The 17,458-nt window shown below is 48.1% G+C and overlaps 6 protein-coding genes across 6 annotated transcripts; 4 read left to right on the top strand and 2 right to left on the bottom strand.

The window, feature by feature from the left end:
• Positions 1 to 1,180: 1,180 nt before the first annotated feature.
• MCYG_04967 (Delta(24(24(1)))-sterol reductase) lies at positions 1,181 to 2,729 on the bottom strand (the record flags this gene model as incomplete). Its single annotated transcript, XM_002847184.1, has 4 exons — positions 1,181 to 1,192; positions 1,242 to 1,383; positions 1,444 to 1,851; positions 1,903 to 2,729. 4 exons carry the CDS (start codon positions 2,727 to 2,729, stop codon positions 1,181 to 1,183), a joined length of 1,389 nt encoding a protein of 462 aa, XP_002847230.1.
• A 1,701-nt stretch (positions 2,730 to 4,430) lies between these two features.
• Positions 4,431 to 5,486, top strand: MCYG_04966 (metalloprotease 1; the record flags this gene model as incomplete). Its single annotated transcript, XM_002847183.1, has 5 exons — positions 4,431 to 4,646; positions 4,709 to 4,918; positions 4,978 to 5,122; positions 5,183 to 5,345; positions 5,408 to 5,486. 5 exons carry the CDS (start codon positions 4,431 to 4,433, stop codon positions 5,484 to 5,486), a joined length of 813 nt encoding a protein of 270 aa, XP_002847229.1.
• A 682-nt stretch (positions 5,487 to 6,168) lies between these two features.
• Positions 6,169 to 7,449, top strand: MCYG_04965 (conserved hypothetical protein; the record flags this gene model as incomplete). Its single annotated transcript, XM_002847182.1, has 1 exon — positions 6,169 to 7,449. The coding sequence occupies one exon, from the start codon at positions 6,169 to 6,171 to the stop codon at positions 7,447 to 7,449; it is 1,281 nt and encodes a 426-aa protein (XP_002847228.1).
• Positions 7,450 to 8,326: 877 nt separating this feature from the next.
• Positions 8,327 to 9,998, top strand: MCYG_04964 (conserved hypothetical protein; the record flags this gene model as incomplete). The annotated part of the gene is made up of 2 exons (XM_002847181.1): positions 8,327 to 9,761; positions 9,832 to 9,998. 2 exons carry the CDS (start codon positions 8,327 to 8,329, stop codon positions 9,996 to 9,998), a joined length of 1,602 nt encoding a protein of 533 aa, XP_002847227.1.
• A 461-nt stretch (positions 9,999 to 10,459) lies between these two features.
• On the bottom strand, positions 10,460 to 11,117 carry MCYG_04963 (conserved hypothetical protein; the record flags this gene model as incomplete). Its single annotated transcript, XM_002847180.1, has 2 exons — positions 10,460 to 10,733; positions 10,816 to 11,117. 2 exons carry the CDS (start codon positions 11,115 to 11,117, stop codon positions 10,460 to 10,462), a joined length of 576 nt encoding a protein of 191 aa, XP_002847226.1.
• A 3,684-nt stretch (positions 11,118 to 14,801) lies between these two features.
• Positions 14,802 to 17,083, top strand: MCYG_04962 (conserved hypothetical protein; the record flags this gene model as incomplete). Its single annotated transcript, XM_002847179.1, has 3 exons — positions 14,802 to 14,867; positions 14,962 to 15,364; positions 15,423 to 17,083. 3 exons carry the CDS (start codon positions 14,802 to 14,804, stop codon positions 17,081 to 17,083), a joined length of 2,130 nt encoding a protein of 709 aa, XP_002847225.1.
• Between the last annotated feature and the right edge of the window lie 375 nt (positions 17,084 to 17,458).

Below are 17,458 nucleotides of genomic sequence, written 5' to 3'. Positions count from 1 at the left end.
CAAGTGTTCCACGCCGTTGCAGAATTGGAATCCCAACAATGATATAAATATACATATCACAACCCTCCTCTGCAGGTAAGCCCATGTCTACAGCGGCTTTCTTCAACTTCTCCATCTTCTGTTTGGTTGTCGATGCTGCCGGATATCTTTATAACGCTCTTCTCCACCCAACGTCTCTGGCATGTCGACCGCCGTACTGGCTATGACAGTGAGTGAAACAAGGGCGAACACATGTATATCACCGTTGAGGGGCGTTGTTTTAGAATTGTCGGCCGAGGCATTCGATATAACACAGTACTTTTACGGAGTACAAGTTATTAGTTATATGACCCAGGTCCCAAGGGCTGTTGGCACGACAATCTCATCTCGCTAACCGGTTGGTGGAGGAAGAGGCTCTCATGAAGCAGCAGATATACATACACAGAAGAGGCCTATGCTGATGGACACGGCAGCCTCCCTAAGATTACGATCGAACGATGGGAGCACGTCCTGGCATGATATGCTGTGCTGCCGGAGTACGAGAACTCCAGTCTCTTATGCACCAGTCACAGATTGGACATAGGTGATATCGAGAAAGCCTCTGTTGACTCATCAGCTATTCAAATCAATTTACTGCTATCGAAGTAAGGATTCACCTTGAGATACTCCATGACGATTTGTTCGTGGATATATAATTCTTCCCAAGACAGTTGGATAAGACAGGAATAGGTACCCTAGGTCCTTCTTTTGATATCAGGACAACAAACACTTTGATGGATGTACAGAGTAAGCTAATACGGCTCCATGTGAAGTAGGACACTCCTCTTACCGAAAATAATAGCTATAAGATTAGATATTATCCGAAATACATACCAAAGCCGATATATTCGTTATGATACCTACTCTCGCATAGGTTTGCCCAGTATCTGTTGCCCGGGGGATTGAAGCCGGTTGCACTAAAAGACAGTACGAATGTCGGTATATTGTTTTGGCTGCACTAGGCGTACATCTTTTGTATATGTACCCGAGATACCATTACAGAAAACTTCAGGGCCAGGATAAGGAAAATCAGGTGCTTTTCTGTCTTGCGCTAGAATCTTACATGATGCCTTTGCCAACATTGAATTTTGTTTACATGTAGAATTACTATGCCAGTATTCCACAGAGGATGATATGATAATCCTTCTGAAAGACTAACCCACTAGATAACATACTGTGTATCCGTTAGCATATGTGTTTCCCTGCGGTGGAAATGGACTTACCGGGATGAAGATGTATGGAACAGCCTTCTCATATTGCTTCCAAGCCTCGCCGTACTTCCGTCGGCACCTGTCGATATCTCTCCGTGTGCGGTGGATTATCATAACCATGAAGAAGACAAAGTAAAACCATGGGAAAGGGCTCCTAGTGATAGACCGTCAGTGGTTATGATCCCTCTCCCAGTCACCTATGCAATAAACTTACTTGAAGCCAGTGAGCAGGCCCCAGGTCATGGAGAAGAACATGTCTGGGACATAGTTTGGTTTTCGGATGATTCCAAACCAGCCGTCGATCAGTAGGTGGTCACCTGCATCGGTCTTTATGGTCTTGGGGTTCTTGATGGACTGCCATGGTACTTGGGGGAAAGTGTTGCGTTTGATGAGCTGGCCCCTTGCCTCGTGGCGGAATGCGTTCTTCTGGCCGTTGGCGCTGTCCCACATCCAGTACATGAAAAGGTATACGACGGCGAGCAGCGACAAGGCAACGGGGTTCCACCGGTACTCGGACGGATGATGATTGGCTAAGTACAGAGCACAATGGCAGTAGGTAAAGGGCACACCGGCCAAATTCCAGAATGTGAGCATGAAACCCAGCTTTTCAAAGTACATATCCCTATAGTATGTTAGATATAATATTCTAATACCGCTGTAGCCACCGACTCACCAGCTAGTAATGATCATCTGCTCAGCTTTGGCACAGGCATTGGTGTACAGGTAGTGCGCCACGGCCAGAAACACAACCTCAGGCGCGACATAGCCGTATGTTTCGAACTGTCGAGCAGCCACGGAGCAGGTGATAAGGAACAAGATGAACCACGGAATCCTCACTTCGTAGAACATCTTAAAGTCCAAGATTCCGATCCGAGGGTTCAATTCAGCACCCATGAAGAAATCATAGATGGGGTATCCCGAGAGACGATGGGTCCGTCCTCGCACGATAGCCTGGATATAGACGATGAAGCTGTTCAGGAAACCGGACAGGATTGCGACGGTCATGATCGATCCAAACTCGTCGATCAGCGTGTACAAGGGGAACAGGCCGGTGACATGCAAGACCGCAGCAGCCGCGAGCGTCGCATAAAACGAAGAGTATGCGGAGCAGTAGTAGGGAAGCCTGCGGCCGCCTTCGTGCCTCAGGGGCCGTCCGTGACTAGACACGCCAGGCATGTAGCAGTACATGACAGCCTCTACAATGAAAAAGGTCCAATAGACAGCCCATGCTTTGGCGGTCGGATAGGCTCCCTCGTACACCAGGTGGACGAGATGACGGCCGAAATCAAGCCAGCTCTGACCGGCCTCAGGCAAAGGGAATCCGCCGTCGTGGTATGTTGCGCCTATCCACATATACCACATCAGCAGCGGGAATCCCACCATCAGCGCAGAAGCACCGAGCGAGCCGCCAAATTCGAATTCATCAGAGGCGCCGTCAGTGAACTTGGTTGCGGCGGCCTGATCGGCCCTGGACTTGGGCTTGTGGTGGTTCGCACCCATGGCAGCAGAGAGGTTGATTATCGATGATCGATAATAATAGGAATGAAATTAATATATGAATCAATCAACTAGCAAATTAATTATCGATGAGAGGAAGAATTTTGGTGATGAAAAGAGCTTTTTTCATGTATTATCCGCAGCAATATAGCTCCACGCGTACCACGAAGGATTCCAACAGAACCCGGGCGCGCCGAGGCCCAATAGTCAAGGAAGTCTGCCGCGAAGGATTCTTCCGTCTCGTACGATTTTTCTCCATCTGTGAGGTCTCTTTGCTGTCCTTTAAACGAAGGTCGCGGTGGAAGAAATATTGTAGTGGAAGAAATATTGTGGTGGAAGAAATATCGAGGAAAAGTTTTGTTCAAAGTCTGAATATTTGGACGGAGCATAACTTGTTTCCGGCGTCCCTGGCTCAGGAGATTTCCCTAGGAGATTAAACCGGGGAATATGACGGGTTCGACATTAAAATGACGGAAGACGTCTCTGCTTTGACATAGAGAGTATTAACTGGTGTTCAGTATTGCATCAGTTTCAGGGGCATCGAAATAAAGCCTTGAGCATGGCTTGTCAGCCAGCCGGCTTGGCTGCGAGAGCTTCCAAACACTTTCAAACAGCCTGAACAAGTTGATGAAGTGGAATATTCGATCTATGGGACCTGTCGAGTTATATTATTCTCATTATATCGAGTCCCTGTAGCCGTCCCAAGTCAATATCAAACTCCTTCACGGATATCTCAACTCTCAACAACAACCATTCTGATGCCACCCCGCAAATAGCCTGCGGCTAGCACATGAATGTGTGAATATAGAGTGCATGATACGACATACAACTGGCTGCTATGTGGCTGGCATTACAACGAACTCCCGTCTAAATAGTGTTTTCAGGGGGTTGCAGCCATGTACCCCAGACTTCTTCGACATGAAACGGCCGGGGGGGAACGCCATGAACTCATGTCAGGCTATTTTTTTTCTAGCCCTTTTTCCCGCGGTTTCGTCCTGAGCATGATCGACTCTGATCGACTTTGAGGGAGAAATATATGGCGTTTGTTTGTGTTGATCAACGGGTGACGATCTGGAGCACCTATATCTATATAAGAATGTGTCTCCTGTCTCTTGATGCTCGACTTGAGCACTGAACACTGAACACTCGATATCTCGTGCTCCCCAACCACTTCAACCGCGGTCGTATCGCCCGTGGCCCTTCTTGACTGCGTGATGGCATGGCATCAAGCTCCACTAGCCCTTGGTAGCCGAGCCAGCTGGCGGTCAAAACAACAGGGCCTCCCGCAGCCATAATCCATCAGAGTCTCCTCTCTGCCTCCGCCCGGCTGTTAATATCCGGTACATTCAATAGAAGGCTTGTCGAGTGTGCTCTTTACTAGCCCGTACATCTACATTTCTTTTTTAGAACCTTTCGACCACGGCTATGTTCGGATTCAGCTTGCCCCAGATGGCATGGTGCAGAATATACCCTCCCCGGTGACGGTTCGCAGCCGGGGGCCAAGGCTTCATGCGAGATAGCAGCCCAGTGAGCCCGCATTTTCTCAATGCTACCTTCATCTAATATCAATTTCCGCGGCGGGGGCGGACCGGCTGGAGGAATATAAAATGAATGGATGTGTCCGAGTCTGAACTTCCTCACTCCTGGATTTCATCAAAGGACAGTCATTCGAGATATCTCTCTATACTCTCAACTATCTTCACCATGCGTTTGTCCCTCTTCCTTTCCGGCCTTGCGGCTGCCGGCTCCATCGTCTCTGCTGAGCGAACCTGTGGTGCTGTCCCACCACGTGGATATGAGAAGGAGTTCTCTGAGGCATTCGCCGCCCTTGGTCCCGAGGCCACCTCCGACTTGACCGCTGGAATCACCATTGACACCTACCTCCACGTCCTCACCAGCGGCACTACCGGAAACATCCCCGTAAGAATGCTCTAGCCAGAGAAGGATGTTATAGGAACCATAATTGCTAACAACATCTACAGGACTCCCAGCTTCAGGCTCAGATCAACGCCATGAACCAGCACTACGGCCCATCTGGCGTCCAGTTCAGACTCGTCAAGGCCACCCGAACCAACAACGCCAACTGGGCCAGCGGTAGGGACGAGGCCGGCATGAAGAGCGCTCTGCACATGGGCACCTACTCTTCCCTCAACATCTACTTCATCCCCAACCTCAGCAGCGGTCTTTTGGGAGTAAGTCTTGTCTTATCCGTGATTTCGACAAACAAAAGGCTAATCAGCAATAACAATAGATCTGCTATTTCCCACGCGCCAACCCAAGCCAGACCACCATCACCATGGATGGCTGCATGGTTCGCTCTGGCACCGTCCCTGGTGGTGAGACCACCAACTACAACCAGGGCAAGACTGCCACCCACGAAGTCGGTCACTTCCTTGGTAAGTTATTGCATTTCCCTAGTCTTCTAAGTAGACATCAACACTAATGGTTCCCACCAGGTCTCTACCACGTCTTCAGCGAGAACGGCTCCTGCGTTGACGCCGACATGGTCGCCGACACTCCACCACAGTCCAAGAAGACCAGCGGCTGCCCTAACTCTCAGGACTCTTGCCCTGGCGGCGGTGTTGACTCTATTCACAACTACATGGACTACAGCTACGAGTAAGTCTTGCTTTTACTACCTCTTAATATCCAACGAACCATGCTAATAATTTCCCCCCCAGCGTCTGCATGAACCAGTTCACCCGAGGACAGGCCTCCAGAATTGCCCAGGCCTGGCAGGCTTTCCGTGCCGGACACTAAGTTATTACCCTTACAAAGATGCTGGCAAGAACACCACGGGTATTATTATTATATTGAGATATCCGGAGAACGAAAGGCTTGGTACGGCCTGGGGTCGCCCAGCCGATTCTTCACTTCCCTGTTATATATTACCTCACCGTACATACGCACATCCCTTTTAGCTCGTTATGAAAAATGAAGACAACTCATGACGAAGAATTCTGTTTAAGCGCCGTATTTCTCTTCCTAGACTTTATTGCATGATATATCGCAGGGTATCTGAGTCATCGGTTAATAACTAGAGCAGGTATAGCCGTGCCCTGGTCTTATAGAACAAGTCCTTGATGCCTCAACCTTATTGTTCATCCATGTCTTCCGCAAACCGAGTGATTCAAGTTTTTCCATACTTGCCATTCTCTGATCACGGATGTGATTCCGTTAAAATCTCTGAGATATACAGATATTGCACTACTTCGAAAAAGATACAAGTCATTGTTGGCCAAAAAATCTTCCTCACTGTTATGGGCTGTGTACTTGAACTTCAGCACATAGAGTAGGAGATATATGATGTTGGTTGGTGTGAGATAGTAACTAGTTAGTGATCTAAGGTAGGAGGAGTCAACCAACCAACAAACTTCTGAGGGCCGACATTCTGTCTTCCAAGCTGGTTGGACCACCACTGATCTTAACCGCCTAAGATAGTATGACTTCGCGTCCAGGCCTTAGATGGGAAGAGTCTCTATTTGGAGTTGAGCCTCGCTGGACTTGTGAGCTTGATATCAAAGTGGTTGAACGCATAGCCAGCGAGGCACTCGCGCTGCCCTGTAACGCTACCTTCTTTGGCCAGGGAGCCTTTAACAGGCTATACCATGTTGTGCAATACGGAAATGATGCAGCCTCAGGCGGTTATCTAATGCGAGTCACTCTACCAGTAGACCCTCAGTTCAAGACCCTGAGCGAGGTTGCTACTCTGGCCTGGGTCAGAGAGAACACATCGCTCCCGGTTCCCAGGGTGGTAGCATACGACTCCTCTCATGCAAATGAGCTTAGGTTCGAATGGATCTTGATGGAAAAGATGGCCGGTCGACCGCTCGCGGATGTCTGGGGTTCCATGACCTGGGCCCGCAAGGAAGAACTAGCGGCAGATATAGCCCGTCACTCTGCTAAACTGTTTTCCAGGAGGCTATCTGGGATTGGAAACCTCTATTTTGCTACGGGACTAGACAATTTTACCGACAGGACAGAGTCGTCAAATTCGCAAAAGTGTGAGGCTGCAAGATTTGTGCTGGGTAGGATCGTTTCGATGTCGTTCTTTTGGGGCAATCATTTTACCTACGATATTCCCAGGGGCCCGTTTGACCTTGGCTCCGAGTGGCTTTCAGCAAGATTACAATTCATCCGGCTCGATTGCGAGATGACAATAAGGGAGTCTGAGGACAAGGATGATATTGAGGAAGCGCAGAAGACACTGCCTGTCGTTAAGCGCCTGACAAAGGCTATTAGATTGATATTTGGGGAAGAAAAGTCTACTATATCAACAGTATTACTACACGACGATCTCTCTATGCATAATATCCTAGTGGACGAGGACGGGAAACTACAAGGCATCGCCGACTGGGAATGCACATCAACAGTGCCGCTGTGGAAGGCAGCTCGTTTTCCACGGTTTCTGCAGGGATCACATCGTGCGGAGAAGCCAGGTAGGGATGGCTATACGACAGATGAGGGCGGGGAAAACCTATTTCGGATACATTTGCTCGAATACGAGCAGACGCAACTTAGAATGGTGTTCTTAGCGGAGATGGAGCGAGAAAGCCCGGACTGGGTGCGCGTGTTTCAAAGCAGTAGAAACGAAGCAGACCTCGACGCTGCTATTGAGAACTGCGATCTCCATAATCTTGCTCGGAAAATGATCTGCGAATGGTTAGATGAGCTGGAAAGTGGCAAACAGCCGGAAAGTCTGATCAAGCGCTTTCTCCAGTGATGTTGGAATGCAACTATAATCTGTCTTCTAATATATTAGCCATGCGCACCATATTGAATTCTAAGGCCATATATTCTTCTCTGGGCTGGGAAGAATCTGACAGCAAGCCGGCCTCGCTGGTGGAGCCACATATAGTTGATATCGCTAATTGGTGCATTAACTGAATAATACACAGAGTTTGGGGTTAGTCGAAGCTTAGAAGTGACAAGCTAATGAGGCTAAAGTTTAAACAACTTCCGAGATCGAGAGCCAATATTGTAATGGTAATGGTGGTAACGTGTCGTAGAATATATAGTTATGCTAGTTAAACTGAATGGATGATGCAGCTACACCTGCAAAGATATCATTTTTGTCGACGTATCCGGATGTCACCGGAGCAGCCTTATTCACAGGCTTATACTCCGTTAGTACTCCGTACCGTGGATCTTATCGCTGCTAGAGGTTGCTGCACCAATTTATAAACTATTCTTCCTTGGGTGACGTCAGGCACTTTGTGAGAATGGCTTGAGTATGATTTACGTCACTCAGCCATATTCACTCGCAACAATATAAAGAGGCCATCTTCTCGTTCTTTGTCCATTCCCTTTATGTTTTTTTCTTTATCCCGGTATCATAGGATTCAGCTTTCCACATGTCTGCCGTGTATTCCTTCATATATGTGACGATTTTGTTACCCTGGAGGGCATTGATCCTATATAAGTGATCGAAGTTCGAAACTGGCGGTTTCTTAAATTGCCCATGATATGATGTTGAATCAACCATCAAAGTGCATGGTGACGTCCATAACCCCATAACTATGGCCTTGAGCCCCTGCAATAGGGTAAAGCCCTTCGCGTCCGTTGAACACATCAAGGTACGGAAGGAGGCCTTAGCAGACATGGCTTTTAAAATCTCGTGTCCCCCAGACGTATCACCAAGCAGCCGAGTGGTAGCTGTCTGCGGTGTGACCGACCATGAGGGTCAAGCCTCACCAAGCGACGATGAGTGTATTAGCGACTTTTATTTATTCCACCATCTACTATCGCCCAAGAGTGCTATAGCAAAGAACCAGGTTTGGCTCACGGTTGAAAACCCAGAAGACCTAGTACGAAAATACGGCGAGTATGCACATGGGGATCCCCGAAAAGAGAGAAGAGTCACACTAGATAAAGATACCCTGGGGAATATGAAAAACATACAGGTAGTTCCTCGTCCAGATCTTCTTGATCGTTTCCTGTCCACGCTCCGGAAACAAGCTCTTGTAGCGGCCGAACGACAGGAACAACTCATTGTTTTTATTTTCAGCCATGGAGATATCGACACATATGGAGTACACCTCGGCAGCCTCACGGAAAACCCAAACAAATACCATTTACTGCTCATGAGAGACTTTACTCATGTTATCCCTAAAGAGACAAAAGTGACCTTGTTCACGGCTTCCTGTTACTCTGGGGGTTGGCTAGCCCAGACTAACGCTAACACGGCACGGTTTCTTAATGGCATCACTGGTTCCAGGGCCGAAACAGAAACACTCTCTTCATCCTTTAGCCGCAGCGTTGGCCGAGCTTGCGGCAGTAGTATCGCATGGGCTATCTTGTGGTCCGTCATGGAAATCGAGGAAGAGGGCGAAGACAGGATGGATGTCCTTACGCATCCGACTTATATGGATTTGGCATATTCTATCTTGGAATCGATTTCCAACATCCATTCTGAGCAATATATCCACTTCTCGGCCGAAAATGATGAATGGGAGACACGCTGTGGAAAACGTAAAGGCTTTCCCCTGAAGTATTTCAAGGAAAGGTGGGAGACTCTCCGCATCATTTCACCAAGCGATACCAACAGCCCTGAGTTGGGCTCGAGCAGATGGATAACATTTCAGTCCTCAATAGATCGAAAATTGAGACATCGAGCTGTTGAATACCTCTCATCAAAGCCTGGCGCCGATAACATTAGCAATAATGTTTGGATACATTCAAGATTGCGCCGGTATCTGCAAGGCGAACTACAACTTGACGAACAGGGCACTTTAGACCTCTTAAACTTGGTTTTATACCGCCTCAGTCTTCTTCAGGGGGCAGACGAGTATATCCAGATCATGGGTATCGAAGCCCCCAGCATCAAGGAATTCGAAGTCGACCAATGGAAAGTAGAATGGGAGAAAAAGGAAAAGAGAGACGACTTGTTCAGGTATATCTTACAGGCTCGGCTTTTTGACCCTCCCATGATAGGCCTGTATTACTCAAAACCGGCAGTCTTTCTGGCAATTGCTCTTGTTGAGACTTGTCAGAGCCGCAAGGAAGCCGAAGATAAGGTATCATTGGCCTTGGACGGTATGTCATAAACCAACGTATGCCACGTTTCTCGAACTTCTCCGCTAAATTAATGAATCTTTATTTTCAGCTAAGTTCCTAAGAATGGAAAATATTATTGCTCAAGTACCTGCTGAGCAGGTCATCGATGATGCGCAGGTTACCAAAGACGGTAAAACGTTCTTCCAAGAGATGAAAAAACTCGGTCATAAGGTCAGATTCAAGGGCCTTGAGGGCGACAGCCCATCGAGGTTATGAGCATATATCCACATGTACGAGCGAGTCATGCCATGGGCCGGCCAAAGAAGAAATGCCGACCCACACTCATCTAAAGTCGTCGTCTTTACTACGCAGCCTGCTCTCGCGACAATGAAGGCGTACGAACAGTTCGCAGTGTTATTACACATCTATCCCTGGGCGTAGAAACGCACTGGGAGGTCCTGCAGATTTCCTGTCAAAAAGAGCTGCCCATGCTGGCTTGAGGGTAGTTATCGGAACAATTGGTTAGTTAGACTACAAGGATAAAAAAGGCTAACAAGAATAGAAGCAATTCTACCCCATGGGAATGTCTGTATTCTGAAGTTTTACTTTAATAGTTAATGTGGATAATCGAGTATATGAATGTACTTCTACTCAAGGCCCATATGGCTCGTTGAATTAAACATACGAGATGAAAACACCAACTCCTTCTAATACATAGAGAGCTTTGAAAGTTCGTCCTATCCTTTCTTGCTCGTTTCTTCATCTCTCCAGCGGACACATTCGTTAACCCGTATCCGATCTGTTGTCCCTTTCCTCTTTGTACAGCACCTTGGTACAGCCAGTACTTTCTTCCCAGTAAACTCGACTGGATCTACTCTAAATGACAACCATTGGTTTGCATAAGCCCCGTTATCATTTTCAATCTCGATGATGTTAATCTGTAGCACCTCGGGGTCCGTATCGTCTGCTGGGACAAGATGATCAAAAGTCACACCGTAATAGTCAATTTCACTAGTTCCGCGGCAAGGAATCAGCTATGACGACTACCTAGGTACAGGTCTCTCTTCTCACTAATGTAAATATGAGTACCTACTTGCAAGAAGGTGGTGGCACCCAGCCTAAGTACTGATCCCGCAACACCATATCACCGGGGATTTCTGGACTGATATCTTTCCCGTATATCTTTTGATATGTTAACTTTGCCAGCTCTATGCCAGCTGGCTGTGGAAATATTTGGTTTGCAACGTCTATATGCCAGGGCGCGTCTGGGAAGAGACGCTGAATTGCAACCAGTGGGCCTTCGATCTGGATTCTGAGTGGCTTTTCTGGCGGTGGGAAATGGTATGGACCTGTAGGTGTGTGAACACACGGAGGTATATAAAGCTGGAGCGGCATTTGTGGGCGTATGTGGTAGCGGTGAATGAACCTCGGGCGACTTACTATAGAACCGTTAGTTATAAGAGAGGTGGTTGGAGTTTCGAGAACTTCTTATACAGTTTTGAAGGAGGCCAGCGATAACTTACCTGTCGAACATACAAGACGAGAGGAAAACGGAAGAAACGGGTTCGTAGCCTAGGTAGAAGTATTAGTTACTAGTTAACTAGTAACTAGTTACCCTGTTAGTTATCAACCAATCGTATGTAGTTACTCTTTGCTGCCTCCAATGACACTGACAGCAAGTCCATGCCTGTAGAGGGTAAGCCCGCTAAGGCGGATTGATTGACTCTGTAGACTAGTTAACTAGCTACGCCATAATGCGGGCGCAGATTGCAAGTCAACTACGCCGCCATCCAAAAGCGTTGACGGGAAGGCGGCTAAGGGCCGAGCCTAATTCTTGCGGGCAAAACTCTGTTAGGCATCAGCCAGAATGACAGGGCCATAACTAGTTAATCGTTTACTAGCTACGGAGGCTCGAATATATCATGCATGAACTTTTTGATATCCCCAACTTATGTATAACTAGTTGTCTATGTCTCGAATGTTCTAGCTCAAAGCAGTGTCGGCAACCTACATCAAAGCATCTAAATGCTTGCTTGCTATGATCTAACGCCACGCTAGAAAACCAGGCAGGCTGTAGAAGGCTATACACTAGGTGAAATCTCATTCTTGATATTGGATGTCTATGTAGAGAAAGAGTGTAGGAAATGAAGCTGAAGCTAAGCCCCAAAATGCCTTGCGTCTATCAATGCTGCTCTAGTTTCCTGGATGGATGGTTATATGGCAATATAAATGTCTATATCTACCTCCCATATTTCCAGCAAGAGTCTACAATAATTCCCATATCCAAGCCTTCACCACTATCAAGCCCGTTATCAATTGCCACCTTTTGTATATTTGCGCAATCGCTGTAAGTATCCCACGATCTCCTTACTATATCTTTAGTTGCTAACTTGATGCAGAACATGTGTACTCACTATACGGACTACTACACCTGCGGCCATATAGCCGAAGAGCGGTTTTACGTCTGCGACCAGTTCCATCGTTGTGTCCCGGATTATGCTGTTGGAGCCACAATTCCACGAAACTGCGGCTCTCCGCCGTGCAATATCCCTTCTTTGGGCTACTATAGTTGTCCCTATTGGTGATGTTATTACATGGTGTGTTATTCCATATCTATATAAAAAAAGTAGTTTGCTGATTGGTAGAGCTGAGTAATAGGATTACACGTTTCCTGACCACAAAGGAGGGCTCTTAGTTAAGGGCAAGGAAGCCATAACTAGCCTGGTGACGGAGATATAATTACGAAGGATAGTGAAGTCGACGTGATTGATGTGATTGTCTTTATATTCTCAGTATTGCGATGGTGTCTTGCTATTTTGTATAATGTTTTGATTAGTCACCCGTTACACTCTGTTTTCATAATAGATCCGTCTTTTTGCTTTTTGGTAGTGATATATCTCATTAAAAGAGCTTTCAGTAGGAGTGTAACAAACATGATCTAAAATAGTAAGATCATGCATAGGGCCGGAAGGTTGAACTTTTTGGGGCTAGGGGTATAATTTTGGCAGCCAACTATATGATAGGTGGCTCCCTATGAGATGTTAAATAGGGATAATAAGCGGTAGATGTGTTTTCACCGTCACCGGGAAGTATCAGAGAAATTGTAAATGGCATTTTTCAGTACGAAGGGATGAAGAAGAGGAAAAGGAATATTCCTTTAGCCCTTCTAGAAAAAAGTGTGAGCATCAAATATTCTGCCTTTGGCCAAAAAGGAGAGCCGGCACAGGCGGCAAAGAGATAGATTATCTAATTTAACAGGAAGATAAACTTCTTCCAGGCTGGATCGGGTAAATCTCGTCGGTTTTGCAGGAGTACCGTGGGGTATCGGAGGTCATCAGACCTCAAAAAGTGACTATCCGAGCGATTATAGGCAATAGATTATCGGTTCAAGCCCGTCGTAGGGCGAAGGAAATAACCTGTCGTGCCAGTACCACCCAAAACCTTTTAAATGTCTTCGGGGAGCTGTAGTGAAAGACTCACCTTTATCCTGTGCAGGAATAGGGATTTTAGCATCCAGCAGGGGCCTTTGGTCCAATATCAACTAGTAGCGCGTGATGGTTATTCTTATATATAGTAAAGCCATGGGATAGTACTCCATAGTTCCCCAGTTTTTTCGTGAGGGTCCCTACCTGTGACGTATTATTCTGTCTATTCTAGCTTCCCCCTCGCTTAGGAGGTGAAGCCGATCAGATCGAGGTTCTCATGCCTCCACCCACTTGTTGATTATAGAAAGACATCACGTCGGGTGATTCACCCCATGGGTTGGACGGGTGTGCCTGCTGATCCCGGCCTGCCGTCGTCCAGCGATTGGACTGCTCATCTTTGTGTCAGTCAAACATCGAAACGGGAAAAGAAGACGCTGAGCGAAGGAGATGAAGAAGATCATCCTTCAGCCAAACAAGGCTAAGACGGGCCTCCTTCCCCGAGCATCAACCCAGCAGCCGTGATATACATAGATTAAACGTGTATCAAGCTAATCACCAGCCATAGCCAGGGGCGAACTCTGCATGGAGTACCAGGTACGGAGTATACTTTAGTCATGGAACTTCGACTCTTCAACAAGCACTCTATACAGCTTGGTATAAGTATTCCTCCCCCACAGACATGGCGGCCATGCAAAGCTGATCAGGGCTCTGACCGCCGTTTATATTCATACCATCATCCATTTACAGTCGTATATGGGTATATGTCTCCCTCTCGCACCGCCATCCAGCCGAAGCACAGAGGGTTTCAGCCACAGCTCCATCTCCATGTTTCAGAATAGAGAGCATCGCGACCCCGCCGGGACCCCTGGCTATAGCCATCGAGTGGCCTCTGTTGGCGCTGGCCACTAAGCCATGCATGTCATCACCCTATATCTGCCCTTGTAAGTGGTCTGTTTGATCGTAGGTACTCCGTACTTCATCTGCAATGTATGCCTTCACAAGAGTATAAATTTATATTCACGGTTAAAAAAAGTTGCTTTTCGGCCCCTGAAAGTGAAGATCGGGACGTCTTGGCGGCGCTAAACCTTTTTCTTTTCTTTTCCTCCTTTCAAATCTCCCTTTTTTTTCCGACCTTCCAACACTTCAACGTCACCAACGATTATAACCTCGTTAGCAGCCATTCGTTACTGTCGCTCCTTTAGCTGGTTACTTGTTATCTGCTCTGGCCTCCCACTCTTTTTGACTGGCGTCTTGTTGGTTGTTTCGCCGTTTGGTCGTCCTCGATCTTGGTTGGTCTGGTGGTTTCCGTCTACTTCGCCGTCTATACAACACAGTTGGCGCATTCACCCTCCAGGCCGAAAGGATGCGCGTTGCCGGTGAGATAGCAGCCTGACGTCGAGATCGATCAGAAGCTATCTATAGGGACCCTGCATTGTTGATAAATGCATGTCCCATCGCTCCTTTGAACCAATTTAATACCAATCTGTCCGCTGGATCGGACAGAGCACCCTCTCTCAGGAAGAAGAAACAGAGAAGAGACGGCGCGTCGCATTGTGCTGATTTTGATATATTTGACATATACGTGCGGTTGAGCTGCCATTCACTCATTGCGCAGTCGCTTTTTTTTTCCATTAATACAACAGGATAATTCAACATGGGCTGTTGCGGGGGCCGCGAGGAGGAGATCAGGCTCAGAGAAGAGCAGAAGTGGGATTACATCGTGAGTCTTTTATTCTCTCCCGATATATGCGCTTTAATCTGGTCTGTAATGCAGCCTAACAGCCCGGTAGAACCTGAATGACTTCACTACAAAGTCCTGCTGGATTCCTGTCACGTATGCGATCCTATACATCAATGTGTTGCTCTCCATAGCGGTCTACGCGCTCGACACCTTCACGGCCGTCAACTTGCTCGCCTTCTCCCGTTGGTCCAGCCAGATCAAGCCAGAGATCCCGCTGGATATCTCCAAGTGGATCTTCGCCGGCTGCATCATCTTCTCGCTCGTGCTGCTGGTCTACCGCTGGTTACGTGCAATTAGGGTCATCAACTCTGGTGGTGTTGCGCAATGTTATCTTGACCCCATCGCCGTCAAGGTACAGAGTATCCGCACAAGCAAACGTGTCTCTGGCTGGAGACGGTTCCTCGTCTTCGCCGAATTGACAAAGAGTAGGAAGGGAGCAGACTACGTCGCAATTTTCACCTACTTCAACTTCGAGGGTGAGTTGCCATGACGTACGTATCTAGTTTTTTTCTTCTTCTAACACAATGAACATAGCATGGTTGAGAGTGATATTTGCTCAAGGCCCACGCCAGGTCATCAACGGTATCACGCTCTACTCTGTAGCACGGCTCAATCTCATCCCGGTTGGCAAGCACGCTGCGCCTCCGGGGACTCTGGCCATCACCCAGTTCTTTATCAACATCGAAGCATTGGCCGAAAAGGACACGCTGCAGGCTCTCATTCTCTTCTCCATGCTCTTCACCCTCGTCATCTGGGCATTCGAGTTCCTCAGCTTCTGCGTCTCCGTGCTTCTCTATCTGCTCTTCCTCTGGCACCACATCCCTTCAGAGGACGGCACCCTCTCGGCCTACTGTCGCCGTAAGATCAACCGACGTCTCGAGCGTATCGTCAAGAAGAAGGTCGACAAGGCACTCACCAATGCGGTCGTCCTGCAAGATCGGAAACGCACAAACACCGACCTCGAGACCGGGGTGACCTCCGTCAAACGTAGCGCAACCCAACCCACTCTCCCTTCTGTCATGGACCCCAAGCAGCCACAGCAGCCGACACTGCCCGAGTTACCACCTCTCTCGCGCCAGACGACCGTCACCACATTGCCGCCATATAGGCCCCAGACTTCCAACACAGATCGACCACCACCTCTGCCGGAGGTTGAATGGGACGGCTACCACCACGACCATGACCATGGCCAATATGACCACGACTACAATGATCATGACCAGCATTGTGAGCATGTCATGACTTCATCCAGCACGTTATATAACACGCGATACTCAGACGACGCCTCTGCGTCCTTGGTGAACAATGCAAGTGGAATAGCCTACACTCAGCCATCGCAGTATGGCCATAACTTGCACCAGCAACTCTCCCAACGTGACCCGATGCAGCGTGAATATACAAGGACTCCTATGCTACCGCCCATAGAACGATACGGTACTCCGCTGTCCGTCTCTACAGGCGCCATGTTCAACGCTCAGGGCATGGGTCAAGGTCGCCGTACACCAGGACCCCAGATGCCAGCTCCTGGCCCAGGCACACGTACACCGGGGCCAATGGCAATGACTCCAGGACCCGGCCCTCGCACTCCAGGGCCACATACCCCTGGACCCGGCTCAACGGCGGGCGGTCAGACCCCTTCTAACCATAACCAACAAGCCTGGGATGCTCCAGAAATGCCCGATCTCCCAGCCTTACACAACCCTGAACCAACACTTCCCTCTATATCTCGTCCTGGCACTGCCTTCGCTCCTCCCCCGCCCATGTCTACACCTGCACCGTCATTCAGCCGTGACCGGGAGCGCGAAAGGTACGGCCCATATGACGGACCCGCGATATCCTCCATACCATCAATGCCGTCTGTCCCTACACCAACACCAAGTGCGCCTCCTACAAACGGTAATGGTATGGGTGGAGGACCGTATCGGAATTTTACCCGTCCATCCTTAGCCCCTTACTCTAACCCGGGAAGACAAGATGTGCCCCAGAGATCAGAGACTGCGCCTTTGCCTTCCCATAATCACGTCCAAGCCCCGAGTCAGAGTCAGAGGCAGTACAGTCATAGCCAACAAGCCAGCACTCAGCAAAATGGATACTACAATCAAACCAATAGCCAGGACCATGGGCAGCAGCAGCAACCACAACATCATCAATATACTAGCACACAGGATGGGTCATATCCCAACTTTAACCCATGATGTGGCTCTCCTTCAATCCTTCTCGCATATACCCTTCTTTTCAGCCATTCATTCTTCCATTTAACGACCTTCCTTTATACAAACCGCTTCACCCATTCATCAAAGACACCTTTCTACATACCCCTTCGCAGCCTCCAAGGCCTTTCTTGATTCTTGATTTTCATCTGTGACATTTTACTTCTTGATGACCGATGCGCCCATTGACTCTGATCTTCAACAATTTACATACTTCTCACCCCCTTTCAATACACACTTTGTTTTCCCTCTTTTCTTGAAAAATTTTTACAATGATTCCCACTTTTTTTATACCCCTATGACGGATGACATGGGGGCTGTAATGATACATACATTTTGGGAGGTTCTAGTTCGTGTCTC

This window comes from Microsporum canis, genomic scaffold (assembly GCF_000151145.1).
Source record: "Microsporum canis CBS 113480 supercont1.4 genomic scaffold, whole genome shotgun sequence".
Classification (NCBI taxonomy): domain Eukaryota; kingdom Fungi; phylum Ascomycota; class Eurotiomycetes; order Onygenales; family Arthrodermataceae; genus Microsporum; species Microsporum canis.
The sequence above is the reverse complement of the archived record's forward strand: the minus strand, read 5'-3'. Positions and strand labels throughout refer to the sequence as shown.